Source organism: Lates calcarifer, linkage group LG19, assembly GCF_001640805.2.
Source record: "Lates calcarifer isolate ASB-BC8 linkage group LG19, TLL_Latcal_v3, whole genome shotgun sequence".
Taxonomy (NCBI): domain Eukaryota; kingdom Metazoa; phylum Chordata; class Actinopteri; family Centropomidae; genus Lates; species Lates calcarifer.
In genome coordinates this window covers 15,317,520-15,336,951 of record NC_066851.1, presented here as the reverse complement: position 1 = coordinate 15,336,951, position 19,432 = coordinate 15,317,520, and the positions used below count along the sequence as shown (strand labels likewise).

General features: G+C 45.0%; 1 protein-coding gene across 6 annotated transcripts in view; it reads right to left on the bottom strand.

Annotated features, from left to right (window-relative positions):
- The window catches only part of meis2a (Meis homeobox 2a), an 80,757-nt gene that overhangs the window by 12,308 nt on the left and 49,017 nt on the right, over positions 1-19,432 (bottom strand). For all 6 annotated transcript variants that reach the window (XM_018663439.2, XM_018663438.2, XM_018663442.2 and 3 more), the window contains exon 9: positions 12,931-13,007. In XM_018663439.2, coding sequence (XP_018518955.1) covers positions 12,931-13,007 — 77 coding nt within the window. The remainder of the gene's footprint in view (positions 1-12,930; positions 13,008-19,432) is intronic.

The following is a 19,432-nucleotide window of genomic DNA, read 5'->3' as shown; positions in this document are numbered from 1 at the left end:
GGAGGAAGGCTATAGTTTGATCCTCTCCCCCGAAAAAGGAAAGACAGACAGGAGGGAGTAAAAACACTCAATGTCCTTTGACCAGGAAGTGCATGCAAATTAACCCCATGAAGAGGGTGTGTTTAGTATAAGCAAACACTAATTATGGTCCGGTCAGACAGTGGGGCAGTCTGGGGCTACTGAACCTCCAACACTGATCTACTGTAGTGTCAACAACACTGATTGAATCAGCTCACATGGTCCTAACAGGCCTCCTGTAACAGTTTATACATAGCTTGCCACCAGACTGAACCTACAGTATCTGTGGAATTATCATAAACTATCACAAAGGAGCTTTTCACAGGCTCCACTCTTCCAGGATGGAGATAAAGGACAAACAGATAGGGCAGGAACGAGGAAGCTTCCTCAAGCTCATCCTATCAGAGGCAGAGTTTCCCTTTTTCTATCCCTCCTTCCCTTCTTTAAGTTAAAACAGGAGTCAAGAGACATAAGCCGGGCGAACATTACCTCACCCCCGTGTTTGATTTAGTGCAGATGTGAAGCGGAGCGAGGCAGGATCGTTTTTTAGGAACGTCAGAGAGGGCCCACGTTTAGGGCAGCCACTGTGTTTACATAGTTTTACCTCTGTCTCTCTCTCCCTCTTTCTCTCATCCACAGTGCCTCCATACCCCCCTCCACACTCTTTTGTCTGCCTCTCAAAGGGGGACTGTTTCACCTCTCCTCCATGGACTTTCACTGACCTGTTTTTCTTTTCCGTTTTATTACTCCACTCATTGCCCTTTTGTGGCACCCCCCCCCCCCCCCAAGCCCTATATGAGTAACATTTGCATTGCTCTGTCAGTCTAGCTGCAGAAGTCATTCCTCTCTGAAACCCGGGGAGTACGAGTCATTAAGACCCGAGTGGAAAATCAGACAAAGAATTATATATTTGTGTTGCAAACTGACGCGATTTAACGAGCAGCTAATTAAAATAAATCAATAGCACTGCGGCATGCTCGCTCCCTGTCTGTCTCTCTTCTCCCGATCTGATTTTCTGTCAGCACCACAGAGGTGGAATACTGCAGTGTGGAGCGCAAAGCTATTCTAGTGATGTTTCTACCCTTAAAATCAGGTTTGAACTACTGGCCATGCATTATGATGAATAAGTGAGAACTCCAATACCTTAAACTCCTATACAATTTGAGGGATAAGAATATACAGGAATAATCTCAGAAGTAACGGTCTGAACTACAATGGCAAAACAAACAACAAAAGAAACAAACATAGACATCTCTTCCTCTATTTACCCTCCCATCTAACACCTTCTCCCCTCTTCCCCCTGTCCAGTGAGGGCATGTCACCCTTGGGCCTTGCAGTCCAGCAGCCTGACCTCTACATGGCGGGCTGTGCGGCCCCAGCTGCTGACTGTCCGTCAAACACCTCCAGAGCAGCGTTGGGCCAGGAAGACCACGCTTGTTGCCCCTTTGATCCGGCAAGCAGCAGCTGCTGCTCCACACAGCAGCACTTTGTTCCTCTGTCTCCTCACCACACTCTGTCCTACGGCACAAAAACACTGAAACCAGTGCAGAACTGGAAGGGGAGAAAGGAGGAGAGGAAAAAAAATGTGTGTGTGAGTGTGAGTTGGGGGGGTGGGGGTGGGGGGTTTAAAAAAAAAAAAACTTGCCCGTTTTTTCCTCCCTACAACATCAACAAGCTCTGACAACGGCAGCGGGGGTTTTTCTTGGCCCCGACACAGCTTTCAGGCATCTCCTCCTTAACGCTTCACCCTCCCTTCTCTTTTAAGAGATATGATAGTTATTGTTCAAATCAGCCAGGGTGAATGGAATGGACCGAGGCCAAGCCTGCCCCAGGCGTCAACACACCTGTATGAAAGAGACCTTATTGTAGCAACCCAGCATGGCTAACCTGCCCTAGCTCTACCAGTTTTCTGGTGTTAGGAGGGAGGGCAGAATCATGTCTTCTTTCTCTTTCTCCCAGACAGTTCCCTAATATTTCCCTTCATTAACCTCCCTTTCCTCAGAGGCTGGCACCTCTGCCCTGGAATGTTTTAGCTAACACTGTTATTGTTGAATATCACCACTAGACAGGAGGATTAAGGAAGGAGTTGATCCACATCTCCCTTGTTAGCGAAGCCCCTCTTCTCTTACTCTTGGACCCCCTCCCTTAAGATAACACCTTATTAATGTGCATAGGTGCACAAAAGGTATTCTCTGCCTGCCCAGAACCTGGGGGACCAACAGCTGTGTTCTCTGTTGTTTGAAGAGCGTCTGAAAACATCCAGCACTTGTCAATATTAGCCTCCGTCAAAGGTTCCACCACATAGCGCATGACAGAGGTCGTCAGCGCTGGAAGGTAACGCTCATTCCTCATAAGCCAGCTTCTCACCTTTTGGGTGGGTGAGGGCTTCCTGCTTTCATGCAGGGCCAGCAAGAAATAGAACAGAGACATGCTGGCAGGCTGGCGCGCGCGCACACACACACACACACACACACATTCACACATCAGATACTCAAACAACACACAAGAGTAGAGAGGGGGAGAAGAGAGTAAAATAAAAGAAAGAATGAATCCAGCACTATCATTACCCCCACCAGCCCTCCTGAGAGGAGTGGGTGTGCTCACAAGATCACCCCATTTTCTCAGCTGTGATGCATGCCACCCCTATTGCCCACATTTCCCTTTTTCCCACAATGCCAGGCCTGTCGGGCTCCTTTGTGTGTCTCTGCGGGGAGGGCAGGTATAATCTCCGTTTCCATTCACTTCTCACTGCTATCATACAAATGTGTGACTTTTTTAGCCCTCTCTGTCTCTTTCCCCGCACTATCTTTCCATCTCTATTTCTTTCACCCTCCCTTTGTCTCTCGCTCTATCGTCTTCTGCTCCCTTTCATTCGCAACCCTTTTTTCCCTCTCTGCCTGGTAATCGAGTGAGAGATTCCGCGACTCTGTGACTCCCCCTTATTGTCAGATATCAAACAGGGCGGCTTTGTGGATTACCAGGGGAAGCTGATAATGACATGATAGAGGCGTGATATTTCAAACAAAATTGAGTGTCAATTGCCTGCATCGTCTAGGCAACACAAGTGTCTGCGTCGCAGCAGCCAGGCAGGAAATAAGGCCAATCTATTTCCTTTGCTTCATATCAAACGTCTCTCTTCTCCCTCCTTTATAAGACTATAATGGGTTCAGCTCCAAGAGAAGAAGAGGGGGCCTGTCAAGAGGGGCCTCAACAGTTACATCCTTACGCAACACACATACATGCTTGCATACACTTCTGAGTATGCATGTGCTGTACATGCACACACACTCATGAACTTACGCTCCTGAGTCTCAAATGCATTAGAAGAAGTCAAAACTCAGAGCCAATGGGAGGTTGCACAGGGAAGGTGCCCCCATTTTACCACCCCGCCCCCAAATATATATACACACATGCACATGCTCTCTCTGCTCTTGCCACTTACTTTTTTCCCTCCTCACACTGCTGTACTATTAACCACGAATTTAGGGCAGTGAAAATGCACAGCAGCTTGAGCAATTAAAAAGTGACACCTAAACCTGGCGGATAGACTGTCACGATTCTCTGATGCCTGAGTTTAGGTGCTGCTGCACTTGGGAGTCTTGGAGAGCCAGACTAGTGGAGAGTACCGGACTCCATTTATGTGTGTCTCTGTGTGTGGGTGTGTGGGATTCTCTGTCCCACTGGGATGTCATCATCTTCTCATCTTTGCGTCTCTGGCACGTGAGTGAGTGTTTCCACCAAGCACGTTTCCATGATGTGTCTGAGTGAGTGTGTTCACATCTAACGCATATTAGTGACCACGAGAGTCATCGGTCAATTGCTGTGAGCTTGCCTCTGACTTCCCTATTGAATAATTAATCTGAGTTTCAATTGCACATAATTGCTTTGACATACATAAGTGCAAACACACAGGCAAACAAACAACTATGTGCAGGCACGGTCAAAAGCAGAGTTTAGGGCTAAAAAGCCCAGCAGCAGGCTAGTGATATAAATAGCTGTTGTTTGTGCAGGGGACTGCTGGCAGAAGCAGCAGTGACACTGTGGAGCAGACCACAGGGACTCTGATGTGCCTGGTGGCCTGGAGCGAGCCCTCTGCCTCTCAGATCAGCTCTACCACTGACTGTTTTCAGCTTTGACTGGCCTCCTTCATATGTGACAGTCTGAAACAAATAAAAATCTCTGTGGCTCACAAAAACCAAATTCAATTCAGCCTACACTGCACAATAAGGTCTGTGTCTTGAGTGATTCTTCCCACGAAGGGTCTAGCAATTACCCCAAAATACAGATGACCCCATTCTCAAAACTGTTTAAGATGAAAAAATTCCTGACCTGTGATGAGTTTTACAGTAACCTCTGTGATTATTTTGGAAAAAGTCTAATTTTGTCATCAAATGACTTGCTTTTTTCACCTCATACCTTTGGAGAAAGCTGTAGAAAGTCTCCCATACAGTATAACAAGAAAATAGATAGAGCTAAAATGTCTTCAGGGGGGCTACAGGCAGACACCCTCCACCCCCACCAGGGAAAACGCATTCCCACCGCCTTCCCTCCCTACCGCACATGCTCACAGAGACTCCCAATTGAAACATCATCATCAGTAATGGGAGGAATAAATATTCATAAGGCTGGGAAGAGAGAAACCCTAGATTAGGGTAATATACTCCTCATTGCCCCCCCCCCCCTTTCCTTTCTCCAGCTCTTCCTCTGTATCTCTGCATCTTGTTATGCATGTAATAGTGTTGGCTAATAGTGGCTAATTCCTTCAGCTACCTCTGATAACTTCATCAAAGTGCACGTGTGTGTGTGTATGGCAGCAAGCTGCACCGTTTATTTCTCACCTCTCCCAAATTGCAAATTACCGGGTTTGATATCTGCAAGATTTTGGGCAAGGTTCCAATTAAGATTGGATTGTTTTTGTGGAGAGGTCCTGTGACTCCCTACCTCCCTCCCCTCCCTCTCGCTCTCCCTCCCCTTTTTCTGCTTGGCAACGACTCTACTGATATCTCATCCATAACAGGCCTGAACTGGGGCAGAGCATGGCTTAAACAAACAAAGGGCTATATTGATTTATAGGGTCTTCCATGATGGGCTTATTGGCCTGCACCTCAAAGCCACAGAGGGCACCAGGCCATGAATCACAGCTTCAGAAAATACACATAAGCACACACACAACAGGTAAGAATAATACATGGGAGCATTGTTAAGGATGTGATTACAACTCTCTCTCGTGTTTATATCCAGAAACACTCACTTCCATTGTGTCTTTAGGGGGGGGGGGGGTTGACTGTGACACCACACAAACAATGCAAAGACAGAGGAGCACCTTTATTTACATGCTGTTACAGTATATCCAAAGACAGGGATAGAGGGAATGCAAAGTGTGAAAAAGGGAGGTAAAGAAAAGAGAGCGAGAGAAAGAGTGAGAGAACGAGCATGCCTGGACAGAGAGAAAATACCTTGTAGAGGTTCACAGAGTTTAAAGAGCTCAGCCAAAGAAGGAGCTCCTGTCCTCTCTTGCTCCAACACACACACACACACACACACACACCCCCAGGCCATTCTGTTACACCTGGTCACCTTTATCCCTTTTAGTCCCCCACTCGCTCATCCCTCCACGCACACCATGCGCACGAAAATACACGCAACATTTGGCCATCCAAAACACACCACCAACAAGACACACATAGCAGCACCCTGTGGTTAACACAACTCCTTTGGCTATCTCCCTCAGCAGATAAAACTAATTATTCCAAATCTACTCTGTCAGGTTGTCTGATCCTCTGGGGCCTCAATTTAAATCTCTCTCTCTCTCTCTCCCCCTCTCTCTCTGTCTCACCGCCTCTCTTGGTCATAAGCCACAAAAAGACCAAGAATCTGTGCCAACTGACCTCCAGAGTAAAAACATAAACAGAGCGCCTAGCCATAAAAACACATATAGCACCATAGCAGCTGAAGCCCATGACTTTCTTAGTGAAAACACACAATTCCAAACAACTACCAGACCTGAGGTTAGATTTTATTTATATGCATGACTACAACACTAATCAAATACACTAAAAAAACAGTGATCAAACCTGGTACTCTAAACAACTTGGAAAAATCACAAAAAAATGTATGACATCACCTAGCATACAATCCAAGGGACTTATGCACCTATTCAGACGCCTAGTCCTACTGTTGGCACTTGCCGTTGGCACCCATGTTAGGCTTTAGAGCTAAATAGCAGGCCAATATCCCAGGCTTTCCAGCTGCACGCCCTGAAAGCCCATGGAGAAACCATTCGTCCCAATGAGCTCTAAAGGCAAATGGAAGCTCATAAACAGAGACTTGACTGTATAGACTTTGCATTTTATCTTTCAGCAGTTTCCCCTTTTATGGGCCAGAGACCCCTATAACAGGGGGAGGAAGGGAGGGATGAGCAAGATGGGAGGATGGCAGGGAGAGAGCAAGGATGACGGTAAGGATGTTAAGGAAGAGGACGATGGCAGAAAGAGCAGAAGAATAAGAATGAGGTACAGGTTGGGAGAATGAGACAAGAGGAGAACTGGGGTCACAAATCTTGCTGCTATTCTAGGACGTGACATCTTCGCTCGTTTGCGGCTGCTCATTAACAAACAATACTGCTGTGAAATTGGTTTAATGACAAAGTAATAAAATTGCTATTCTGCTCACAGATGGCCTCAGGCACAGGGAGATTCTGGCAGGCTTACTGTGGCTGCCTGTATGCATTAAGCTGCTTGTTCATGAAAACAGCATCCTACACTTTCTTTCTCACTATCACCAACCTTTTTTTTTCTTTTTAAGTTCTTTCTCTTCCTGCAAATGAAATAAATTAACCTACTTTCCTCCCTTCTATTCTCCTTGAATTCTCCCTCTCCCACATTCTCACCCTCTTGCTCTCCCTGAGTCTCTCTCGCTCTCACTCTCTCTCTAGTGTATTCTCCTTCTCGTTCTCTCTCCCTGTCTCTCTCCAGTTCTCACCCCTAGTACAGAAATTACCATCTTAAAATAAAAAAAGTAGGCTCGCCCACGCAAACGCAGCTCGACTTCATTTCAAACGCAGAGCCCTTGTTATTAAACGACCCACCAATAAAACCAAGCCGTTGAGGAATAAAAGAGCCAAAAGGAGCAGAGAAGTACAAAGACCTCCCTCCTCCCATCTCTCTCCATCTCTCTCTAATGCTTTCTCTGTAATGCCTCTTTCAGCTCTTTGCCTCTCTATCTTGCCTCGTCTGGCTTCACTCTCCTTGCATGCCGTCTTTGCTGGGAGAATTCCACAGCCTTGGAGAGTCTTGAGCTTGTAATGGGAAAACAAGTAAAAAAAAGCATACATTTTTGTGCATGATCGCCCGGCAGTGCCAGTTTTATTAAAGCACCACCTGTTTTTCATAACTCCAGAGTCACACAGAGGTGGGCACTGGGCTGCTCAATGGCCACGGTGGGTGTCCGTGCCATGCTATGACCCAATGTGGCCCCAGTGCCTGATAAAGTGGGAGTGGGCCCTGTTAATCACACTGAGCATTTCCACAGGGCTCACTCACAGCACATATACTGTGAGTGCACACATAAACACATTGGCGCACATTAGCATCAGCTGTTTAAGACTCCCATGGCTTATCCTGTGAGTACAGCATGTGTCTAGATTGCACCGCGAACAGATATTTGGATCCGTAACAACTGCTGAACAAAATGAAAAACAAAATGAAACCTACTACAACAGGGAGTCTTTTACTCTGCCAATAATGAAAATATGTTTTTCCAAATGTGTTTCTCCCTCCAAAACAGATAAAATGGGATTATTATTACAGCATCAAGAAAGAAGCCAGATCAAATGAACTTAGCGGGCAGGGGGTGTTGGTAGGGGGGCTGGCACTTGGGATCTGACAACAGAGTCAATTCTGCTAATTAACTGCCAATTAGCGGTCCCTAAATGAGAGGGATCATGATGCCTGTGTTGGCAGCGCCCCGATAGTCTCTCTCTCTGAGTCAGATGCACATATACACTCATGCTTGCACACACACACACACACACACCAAAGAGATACACACACACACACACACACAGCCGCAACCTCTCCACACTCCAGCTGTATATTTAGAAAGCCAGGGGCATAAGATGGCCACTGCCGGGAGTCCCTGGTTGCAGCCAAAAAAAGGCCTGACATTTCCATCTGGGTCAAAGTTAGACAGATAACCAGCAACTTCAGTCAACTAGCCCACCAATGTGGCAGAAAGGAAGAGACAGAGAAGCAAGCAATAGGCAGCGATAGAGAGGAGAGTGAGGAGAGGGGAAAAGGGACCTCAAAAGCCTCTGTGTGAGATTCATAAGACTTAAATACTTATAAAGAATGTGGAAAAAACAGAGGCGGCTGGGCCAGTTTCATAGCTTTATGTTACATTTGGAAAATATTAGTTATTATTTTGCATTTCATAATGGGCTCGCCCGCCAAACCAGAGGATCATAAAAAATCATAAAAAATCATAAAAGCCAGTGTTTCTAAGTGTCTCATTGGACTGAGAAAGAGGGGTGGAAAATGCTTTGCTAAGTGGAGGAACAAATTTGGCTTTGGTTTTTCACTTTTTTGTTCTCAGACACTACAAACAAAATGTGCTTTACCATGAAGAACATTTTGCATGTGAACCTGCTGTATGGCTTCTATGCACCTCTGCTGGGCAATTTAAACTCTGAGAAGTCTAGAGGGATCCATGGAGGGCGTGTGAGAGGAAAAAAGAGGATATGAATGGGAATGGGGAACACGCTGTGAAGAGAGCTACAGAGCAGTCAGTTTAGAGTATATGTTAGCTAAACTCAGTTTATCTGCATGCTGTGCTATAGCAGGGTGCAATCTGGAAGGAGAATCTGGATTCTACATAGAAAGGCAGAAGTTGTAAAGGCATGTGAGTGTAATGACTGATGACAAGTATGTCTTTTTTAACTCTAGTATCTGTCCATTTAATTATATGCATATACTGGTATTTTGGTGGTCTTGTTCTGGTTACTAAGTCTCCAAATAATAGGATTAAACATCTAAAACCTAAATGTAAACATAAAAATATAGGTGTAATATGATGACAGTCTATTATTAGTGGAGTTTGTCCTCCTGCTGAGAGGGATTCTCAAAAAGAGAGATAAAACAAACACAATCAGTGCACCGTGCCCTGCCCTGCATGGCTGGAGAGATTGAGCCTTTTTCATCTCCTCAGTGGGCACAGGCCGCTTGGCGCCGTCGTCTGGCGGATATCCTTCCCTTATCATGTGACCTGTGATCCGACAGGGGGCAAAGGTTGGCTGCGATCCGCCCCTGTGTCTTAATAACTCACTCATTGTATTCCTTTCTGCCGCTAATTAGAGTGTGTGTGTGTGTATGTCTGCTTGTGTGTGTATGTGTCTGTGCATGTATTCCCCCCTGGGCTGTAGAGAGGAGGCAGAGAAGTAAAAATAGAGTGTGGCTTAGTGCCCTCTTTATTGTTATTAGTGCTCCAGTGGCACAGCAGTCAGTCATCATAGATGCCAAGAACTGACATATTCGCTCTCCGACTTGCTCTGCCTCTCTCCTCTCTCTCTCTCTCCTCTCTCTCTCTGCCATGGAAATGACCAACAGGCTGCCTGTGAGATGAGGGAATAATGAGGGGACGATTTGCTTCCTTTTTTTAGATTCTGTTTCTCTCAGTCATCTGTCATCGGCGTCATCTCTCAGGCCCATGTAATAACCCTGCGTGCGTATGGCTATATGCATGCATGTGTGTGCATTGCTGCAGCGGTAAATAACGGCAAGGATAGTTGGTGTGTGTGTTTATGGCAGTGAGTGAGGGCACACCGTGCTGGGCCTGACGCTGAGACATGAAATGATTCGGTCAGGCCCCATTTAGCCCAGACTGATAGCAGGACACCAGGAGCTGCTGAGGCAGGCAAATATACCACTAGATACTGTAAACTGTGAACGCTTTTCCAGCGTATAGACACCTGAGTCTGCCGTTTCACCTACTTCACTATCCCAGAATGCCGTGTGTGACATGGCCCTCACCTTTTCTCACAATCTTAAACAAATGCAATTACATGTCAGACCACTCCCTGATTCTGTTAACATGACGCCAGTTGTCTCAAATGTAAGCAGAGCAAACACATACTACCTAATGGTCAACTAATGGTGTCCAGACACACTGTATACACATAACATCTCTGTACATACTGAAAGAGCATAGTGTCCCATTAGTAATAATGTGCATGGTGTGCACATAGACACACACACTTATGCACACAGAGCATACTATTAACAGGATAATCAAGTCTTTCTCCTCATCTGCTCAACACCAGCACAGTGAGATTGTGGACTTTAACCTTTTCCTTTGTTCCTTATTAACATCAGGCAGCTAATGGGGTGTGGGCTACAAACAGGTGAGGCTGCTAGCTAATGATACAGACTAGATATATGACCAGATGGAGTGTCTCCTTGTGTACAGAGACAAATGGTTTCAAACCAGCTGGAAGTGGTCTACTATAGGTTTTGTTTTCTCTGTGTACAGGTGAGCTGCAGGTAAACATACTGGGAGGTGTATGCTTTGGGGAGTTGTGATGGGGCAAGAGGGGAGAGAGCGAGATGCACTGTCTATTGACTATCACACAGAGCACCCTTGTGCCCTCGCTGGGTTGCGATTGTGCTGGCGGACAAAGCCCTGATTCAGCACATCCTTTCCCCGAGGGAGAGCTCTGGAAACCGAAGACGGCGGCCATCCCCTCCCTTTCCCCCCACTCATCCTCTGCCTCTGTCTCTCTCTCTCTCCCTCCCTCCCTCTGTCTCTATCTCTCTCTCTCTCTCTCTCTCCCTCTCTTTGGCCAGTAACGTGGCAGCAGCCATGCATCAAAGAGAACTACAGAACAATGCAAGGGGCCAGCCAGGAATTTGAAGAGTGTTTCTTTTTTTCTTCTTCTTTTTTTTTTTTAAAAAAACAGGAATTTCATATGGCAGAGTTCTGTCATATCCTCGGCACTGCATCTCAGCACCCACAGTAACCAGAAACCAAAGAAGCAAAACAGAGGCATTTAATTGTAACTCACTATCCTGCCTGGTTAAGAACTACAAGGGGACAGAAAACTTCAGCATCCTCTTTATTTCTCATCTGTACCTCACTGTAAAATAGCCAATAAGGTAGCAGCATTTGCTAGGCACAGTGACAACACCCAGAATGTACCAGAGATAGACCAGCAGAGTCTAAGCTTCTCTAATAACTTTATTTGTGAAAATTGATTCCTGGTGTGTTTTTGTTAACACAGCTGGTGTAACATTAATACACAGCTCCGTGACTACCTATGTGTATGTGCGTGTATGGAAACAGGGTTCATGAGGACGTTACCCAGTGCGAGATTCTTTCAGACCTCTTTATAAATGGATCTGAGGCATTTCAGTGGCAGGCTTGGATTTCATGGCCTCTGGGAAGGCAGGGACTCTTCCTACTGTATATCTATCTCTGTCTATGTCTATGTCTCTGTCTATTTCTCTCTCTCTCTCTCCTCCTAGGTTAGCAGACTATTTCTGCATTAATCACCATGACACAGGCAAGGCAACTCAATTTTCTGCTCCTGTAGGTAAGGTGCGTGGCGTCCCGAAACGGTGGCACGAGGCATGAAACAGGCAAGCGGGGGCTAATCTTTGGTTACTGGTGTAATTGAAATGCTATCCACACTGTAGGGTGCATTAAAGTCTGATAACAGCGGTTCCTGTGGCCAATTTAAGTAGCTTGACTTCCCTTGGCTAGAAGGGAATAAAGCAAAGGGTGAGTGAGAGTGAGAGAGAGAGAGAAAGAAGGAGGAAGGGAGGGAGAGAGAGTATGGTTGATGGAGGGGGGAAGAAGAGGGGTGGGGTGGGGGGGCTGATAGATAAGGCCGACAAACCAGGCTAATTCTCCAGGCATGTTTCTCATTGTGATCCAGGAAAAATGAGAAAAAAATGAATCACGGAACCAAAAAATCAATTGACCCTCGGGTGGCTTGTCAGGCTGTGAGTCTGATAAACCTAAAAGCTTCGTTAATGTCGGCCTGCCTGTACCCAACAGATAGAGCACTTTGTAAATGAACCCGCTTTGATAAATATATTAAGGAAAGCTGTGAATAAAAGGCACAGACTTGTCATTTGTAAATAGAACCCCCGCTACATGGAATTAGAATGATAAAATGGGGTTCCATATAATTAAGTTTGTGTAAGACCTGAAATCCGTGCAAATACCTTCCCGGAATTTTGAAAGGAAGCTGTCAGTTCAATTAATCTGAACATCACCCTGAGAATGTACTGAACAAAATTAAGCTGCAGATAAAACCTGGGCTAGTATTTTGATAAGTAATTCCTGTATCATTTCTTTGCTTCTGTGATCATTTTATTTAATCCACCACCCCCAGTTATGTGCTAAGCCATCTACAAAGGCCCTGCTGGCCAGGCCACCAAAACCTTAATCCACCATATAGCTTGTGTTAAACGGGGAGGGGGTGGCAGTTTTTGCCTTTTGTGGGGGCACCAGTGGCGGTGCTAGGTATGGTTTTTGGATGAATGGGTGGGGAGGGTGTGGGGGCTGTAGGGGTAGCTTATGATCTCTGTCTTTCTCCCTTAAATATATCCCACTGAATACATGTGCATCAAACCACAAAGACCACTGACTTAGCCGCAGAACACTTTGCCGATAACACCGGAACATCCTGGTAGCTTAAATATAATAATGTCACAAAGGTTGTCTGTGTGTATGTCTACATGTGTGCTTCTATGTGTGTCTATAAGTGACGGGGAGGGTTGAACATAAACGGTTTTCACACTTTAGGAGTATTAGCTGTCTTGGCTGGTGGGGAGAGGGAGGCGAAGGCTTTTGAAAATGAAAGGCAGAGCGATGCTGGTGGTGGAGATAGGGTGAGCGGAAATCTTGACTCACCAGTTGTTTACTTGTAAGATGGTGAGGCCTGTGTCTTGGGCTAGCTGCTTCTTCTGCTCTTCAGAAGGGTATGGGTGCTGCAGGAGCAAACACAGAGAGAAACACACACACGTGAGCCTCTGACATACAGATTAACATAAATATTCACGCATGTAAGCATTCATAAAGAGAAGCGCTGGAAAGAGAACACATGCTCCGAGTCACATTCCTATCTGTTACTATCTAGCCTATTACTGTATGTATTCAATATGTTCCACTGTTGGTTGTATTGTGTAACCCAAGACTGCACCTTCTCGTAACCTCCACCCAACCCTGCCCCTCCTTTGCACAGTATAGACATTCACATCTTACACGTGTCCACCCACACATCCACACACATCCACAGACACACACACACACACAATTCAGAGCAAAACCTGTCAGAGCTGGCCAAACAAGTTTGTCAAAACTGTCAACTGTGATAACCCCCTTCCCTATCCCCACCACGCCCACACACAAACAACATATAGTGTACACGCCGAACATATGCACTTCACATATGCACCTCACATAGGGGAAAAAAAGCACTTACAGGCACACTTTCCAGCAGGCCAAACACAGATACTGTGGTGTCTGAGAATCCTTTTATAATGCCAAGCAACAGAATGAGTGGGTGCAGATTTGCAGTGAATACATTTATCTTTCCTTGAATGTCTGACATGTATCCTGGTGGTGGCTCTTTCATAGAGAGCAGCTGAATACAGACTAATGCTAGAAGAACAGAATGCTGTGAAATCTCCTTCGCAGCCTCGCCAAGATTTTTTACCTGAAAATGTAATTCTGCGACCAGGGCTGCAATGATACTATTTGTGTCAGGTCCAATCTAGAGAACATGGGCTGACATAAATGGCAGACCTTGGGCTGCCTTGCTCCCCCTGGGCCTGCTATGAAGCATGACAAAACAACAGTGATCGCTGGTGACAGATGTCTTTAAGGGCCAGATTAGGAGTCAGGGCGCACGCAAACAAAACAAATGAGACACTATGTGTTTCATTCAGCCGCTGTAGACAGAGAGAGCGTGTGTGCACACAGAGATACACATACACATACACACAAGAATGTGCAAACAGAAATACACAGACACATACAAATATTCATACATATGACACCTGCAAATCACACACACAAAAATTCCTTTTAAAAGGCGACACTTGAATCCTTTTTCAGGTAGTTTCAAGCTCCACTTAATGCACATTCTTCTCCTTCAAGGAAAATACCTTTAGCCTCAAGACTTACTCTCTTTTCTCCACTTCCTTTGCTCCTCCATACTAATTGAGAAAGCAAACTTTATAGAGCTGGTTATGTCTGCCTGGCTTGTGTTAATTGAATTCAGTTTTAACTGAAAATGATAACCGTTGCTCAAGAACTATTTTCTCATTTACTGCTGAAATAATTGATGTAAGTGAGGTTCCATATCAGCAGAGAGGATTCCTCCTTTCAGGTAGTACTGCCGTCTAAATGTAGTCTATTTTAATTAAAGGAGAGATGAAAAAATGGTTTGAGGAATGTGCTCAATTAATAACAAACAAGGCTGAGATTGGACAAATAATGAGTCCCGGCTGCAGAGAGGGATTAATCTGATTTGTACTTGTGTACGTAGTCCCTTTTAATATGCTAAAATCATTAACAAAGGAAAGATGATAATGCTTGTATAGAAATACATTTTTTGATTGCCAGGTGGTGACATTTCCTTGGCTAGAGGAGACCGAGCAATTTCTATGAGTTATTGTGCATGTGTCTGTGTGCGTGCATGTATGAATGTGTGTGTAAACATGCACAAGAAAATGCACAATGTGCACTATTTCCAGAGAAGAGATATCCACATGCGCATGTGTGCTTGTGTATGTATGTTATGGACAACAACATGTAATAGGAGTTCAACCTCTTTTTCCCTCCCCCTTACACTCCAGGCTGCCTTGGGGTTTTCACATTAGCTATGACCTCGGTCACAATCAAAACATGCTTGCAAATTTAACAGTACACAAACTCCCTCCCACTCTTTTTTATGTACACAAACATGCACACACATGCTCTGGCACATAGCTAAAGATGATGTGGTATGGAGGTGTGGGGAGAGGAGCAGTCTAGATTGGAAATGGGAGTGGGTCATTTACATTGTATTAAGGCTTCCTCAGCCTCTCAGGCCCAGACCCGGTCATCAATCGCTTACTGTCAGCCAAAGCGCGCGCTCTAGCCCGGTGATAAATACACCGGCCAGCAGCACAGCTCGTCCAGCAGCCACCACGTAATGAATGGTTTGAACAAACAAGAAAGATGTCTCATCAAGGAGAGTGGGGACGTTAAAGCCCCTCTCGCACACAAAACCCCTGAGTAAGGAGATTTACTCTGACCACATAGACCACGACACTAGAAAAAAAAAATCCTATTTAGTTCTGCTCATACTCCTCTCAACCCTCATTCCGACCACTCCTTGCCTCTCTGTGTCAAACTACACCCCCCCACCCCACCCCCAACCCTAAGACTTACACGCATTGGCACATATGCTCTACCAAGCACACACACAAAGAAATTAACAAACACACACATACAGTACTCCTTTTTTATAACCTTTCCTCATCCTCTCTTCATCTGTCCTCAACTCCGTCTCTCGCCTTTCTTGCTGACCCCCCTCCCTGACACACACACATACTTTTTATGGCTGTGACTGCAGGCCACCCACACTTTACGTTGTGGCAGCTTTCCTTAAAGCATTGCACTCTGAAATCTCAGCTACAGAAAATGGTGTGTGGTGGCAGTGGCAAAACACACACACATACGGACATGAGAAGTGAGCCAGCATGGTGGGCCTGGTGGTTACAAGGCTGCAGAGCCGTGAAATTGGAGAACAGCTATTTAGACCTCTGAGTAACCTCTTAATGTTAATTGCCTCAGTGAAAAAAAAAGTTAGTAAATAACCTAATAAGCACAAAAAAATCTGATATGAAAAGAGTCTAAAGTGAGATGAGCTGGTGAATAGTTATTAAACAGAACACACAGAGTCAGAGCTTTAAATCTGTTCTAATGTTTTTCTTCCTGGAGATGTCCTTCTCTACCCTCAGGAGACAGTACGACATGGTTATTTAATGGATGAAACACAAACACAGAGCAAGATCAAAGATGGTATTGATAATCCCCCCACTGGCTTTGGATCCGCTCAATATGTTCAGTTACAAACACCAAGGCCAATATCCTTAAAAGAGGATTGACCGCAAAACGTAAAACAGCCAGTCTATAAATAATTAGAGCCAGAAATGAGCAGCTTCAATTTGTTGTTCAGGCAGCACGGGTCACCAATCGAAACAGCTCTGTTAATTATGCTAAAGCCTGTTAATGGCACACGTGTGCACTATCCTGATGCACACATGTTGTCCGATTTCTAACCTGGAAAAGCACAGCCAAACATCAACACAAACACATAAACACAAACACAGGCACATACGCAGGTGGATCAAATTCTGCCAGTCATTGAGAACTGAGCTCTGTGTGTGTGTGTGTGTGTGTGTGTGTGTGTGTGTGTGTGTGTGTGTGTGTGTGTGTGTGTGTGTGTGTCTGTGTGTGTGTTACCGACTGCTGGCTAAATTACAGGGTGAGATGTGCTCCGTGCTCTCTGATAGTGCTGGATGTAATGGCCCCTGTGGTTGCTGAACATTACAAGCTGAGGTAGCTCCATCATCTGCTGTGTACGGTCCTTAAACCCCCCCTGAGCCCAGCTTGGCATTTCACCATATACAATAACCACATCTACTGCTGGACCACTCTTACTTCACACACACCGCACCTTTCCCACCACACACTGACTCCCATCTACTCCTTCAACATCCAGCTTGCTATATATCAGTTTCATACTCTCCTGACACCTATTTGCTGCCGTCGTCAAATCCCACAGTCCAATCATTATCCCGGGCCATTCCGTTCAACCCCCACCGCTTTTTCCTGCTCTGTCCCTTCCCCTCCACCCACCGAACCTGCGGCCCCTTGCCTGAGCCGCTGGTGGACCCCATTGATGAATGACATCATCAGTGTGTGACATGAGTTATAGAGCCAGGTCACAAGGTTGCAGCGGCTTGCAAACCTATTCCATGCTAATGACTCCCAGGAAATCACGGGCCATTGGCTGTTTACCCCCAGTGCCATGGCAACACAAAGGATTTGCTGATGATGATTGGTGTGATGTAGTCCCAGCTATTTTGTCTCTTGGATTCAGATTTCTCTATGATATACGTTTCATACAGTAAAAGTGTTTGTTTATTCATTTTAAGTACTGCACTTAATGAAAGTGTCTGTAGCTAAACAGACATAATTCTATATAATTATTTTTTCATAGTAATGTTTTCATGTGTTGGCAGCATTTGATGGGCTTTATTGTGAGTTTGTGTCTAGTTTTACAGCAATATTGTATCCCAGTATTTCCTTTCATATATGCCTTTCTCACATTGATTGGAATCTTATTTGTTTTTAATCAAAGTGACTGGAGGATGATAATAATATTCACTGTCAGAAATAAATGCAATCAAATATAGGAATGACATTTTAATATGGATTCAGCATTGAGCTGGGGTAAGATTGGCACATTTTAAATATCAAGTTGGCGTTGTTATTAACGTTACAATTGGCTTCTTTGACAAATGACGATGAGATTGAATGCATATCGGCATTACCGGGAGATCAAACAGATATGACAAATAAATCCAGTTGGAGTTTTTGAATCCATCACGAGTGTTTTCTATGCACAGAGCAATATCTGACTTTTTAGCTGCGGTTTTCTGACAGATTTGTGCGATTTAAATGGATACAGTTAATTACTTCTGTCTGTAAACATCAAATAGACTAACAATTGACAATTAAAAAAAAGAAAAGCTTCATTTCTCTATGGCAATAAAAGAATCAATTTTTCAAATTCATTCACTATAAACTGAAAAGAATTATTTGTATCAAATTACAATAATGATGAGTTGTTTTTATTTTTTATATATATGTACACCTGACCTGAGGAGTAAACTGATTGCGTTGAAATGTGTAAACATACGATTTTTTAAAAAAATTTCTTTTTCCATTACCATATCTTATAAATCTACTATCATATCAATCTCCTTTTTTTTTCATCTCTACGCTCACCTTTATCTCTACTGTTCTCTTTCCATCACTCACTCTCACTCCCTCCCTTTGTGTGTTTTTGGGCGGGTGGAGGTGGGAGGCAGTAGAGTGTTTTTTGGGTGTTTGTTTTATTTTACTGGGAACTCCACTGCTTCCTGAGAACAGTCTGAAAACAGGCAAGAATGCCACATGACTCAATGACTCAACCCTGCTGCTCTGCCTTTCTCTCTCTCTCTCTCTACTGCACACACACACATGCATGCACAGATACAGCCAACTTATAAACAGAACTCACATGATGCCAACCTACAAACCGCACGCACTGCATGCCAACCTCTGATAACAGCAAATGAAAGTACATCCATATCTACACCTCACACGATCTGCATTCAGAACATACCACTACTCTCTCACTCCAGACTCCAGAGCTTCCACAGTAACTATAAGGGCTCTCAGCAGACTGCCCTCTGACAGTAAAACAGTGATGATTGCAAATACAAGGCGGACTGGCGAGGCCTGCAGCATCTATTATAGAGCAAAAGGGCCCCCAGTCTGTCTGTCTGCCTCCCTGACTGGCTGGCTGGCTGGTTGGTTGGTTGGTTGGCAGTGCATCAGTACTACTACTGCTGCTGTTGCTGCCACGGCCCCCCACAACAATTGCTGGCTGGGCTCCTGAAGCCAGCTCCTGGACTCCAGCCAGCAGCCTGTTTGCTCTACACCATTAATTTATGTTCATTGGAGATGGTGCAAGGTTGTAGAGAAGCTCTACGGCATAACTGCCCTGCTCGCCTGCCAAGCTACAGTAACAGTAAAGTGGGTGAGGGGAGTCAGAAGGAGAGAGGAATGAATGGAGGGAGAGGGTGTGAGGAAGGAGCCCTGGAGGATATGCGAGATATAGGCATCTGATTGTACCAAGCTCCATGAGGCTAAATAGCAATCACTCCCACACAATCCCAATGCACCTCCGGACTTAGAGGATCGACCAACGAGAAGAGAGCGCTGTTTTAGGGGAACGTTTCCAAATGATATCATGCATAATGAAATGATGGTGAAAAGATATCATTTTCACCCAATAAAGAAAATAAAACTGGAGAAACTGTGTTCATTATCTGCATAGAAATCTGCAAAAGACTCCCCAACAAGGATCAACTGAGCTCAACCCATAGATCTATTAGTGTTTGGCAACAGTTATATACATAAACTGTGCATGTGTGTGTGTATGCCGTGTTATGGACCTGGTCTCATTTGTGGCCTGCAGCCATAGAGATGTGCCTATTTAATCGTCAGATCGAGTTCATGGCTTCTTTTTCCACCACACGGCTACCCCTCTGCTTTCAAGAGGAATATGATCCCTCCATCCTTACAGGGG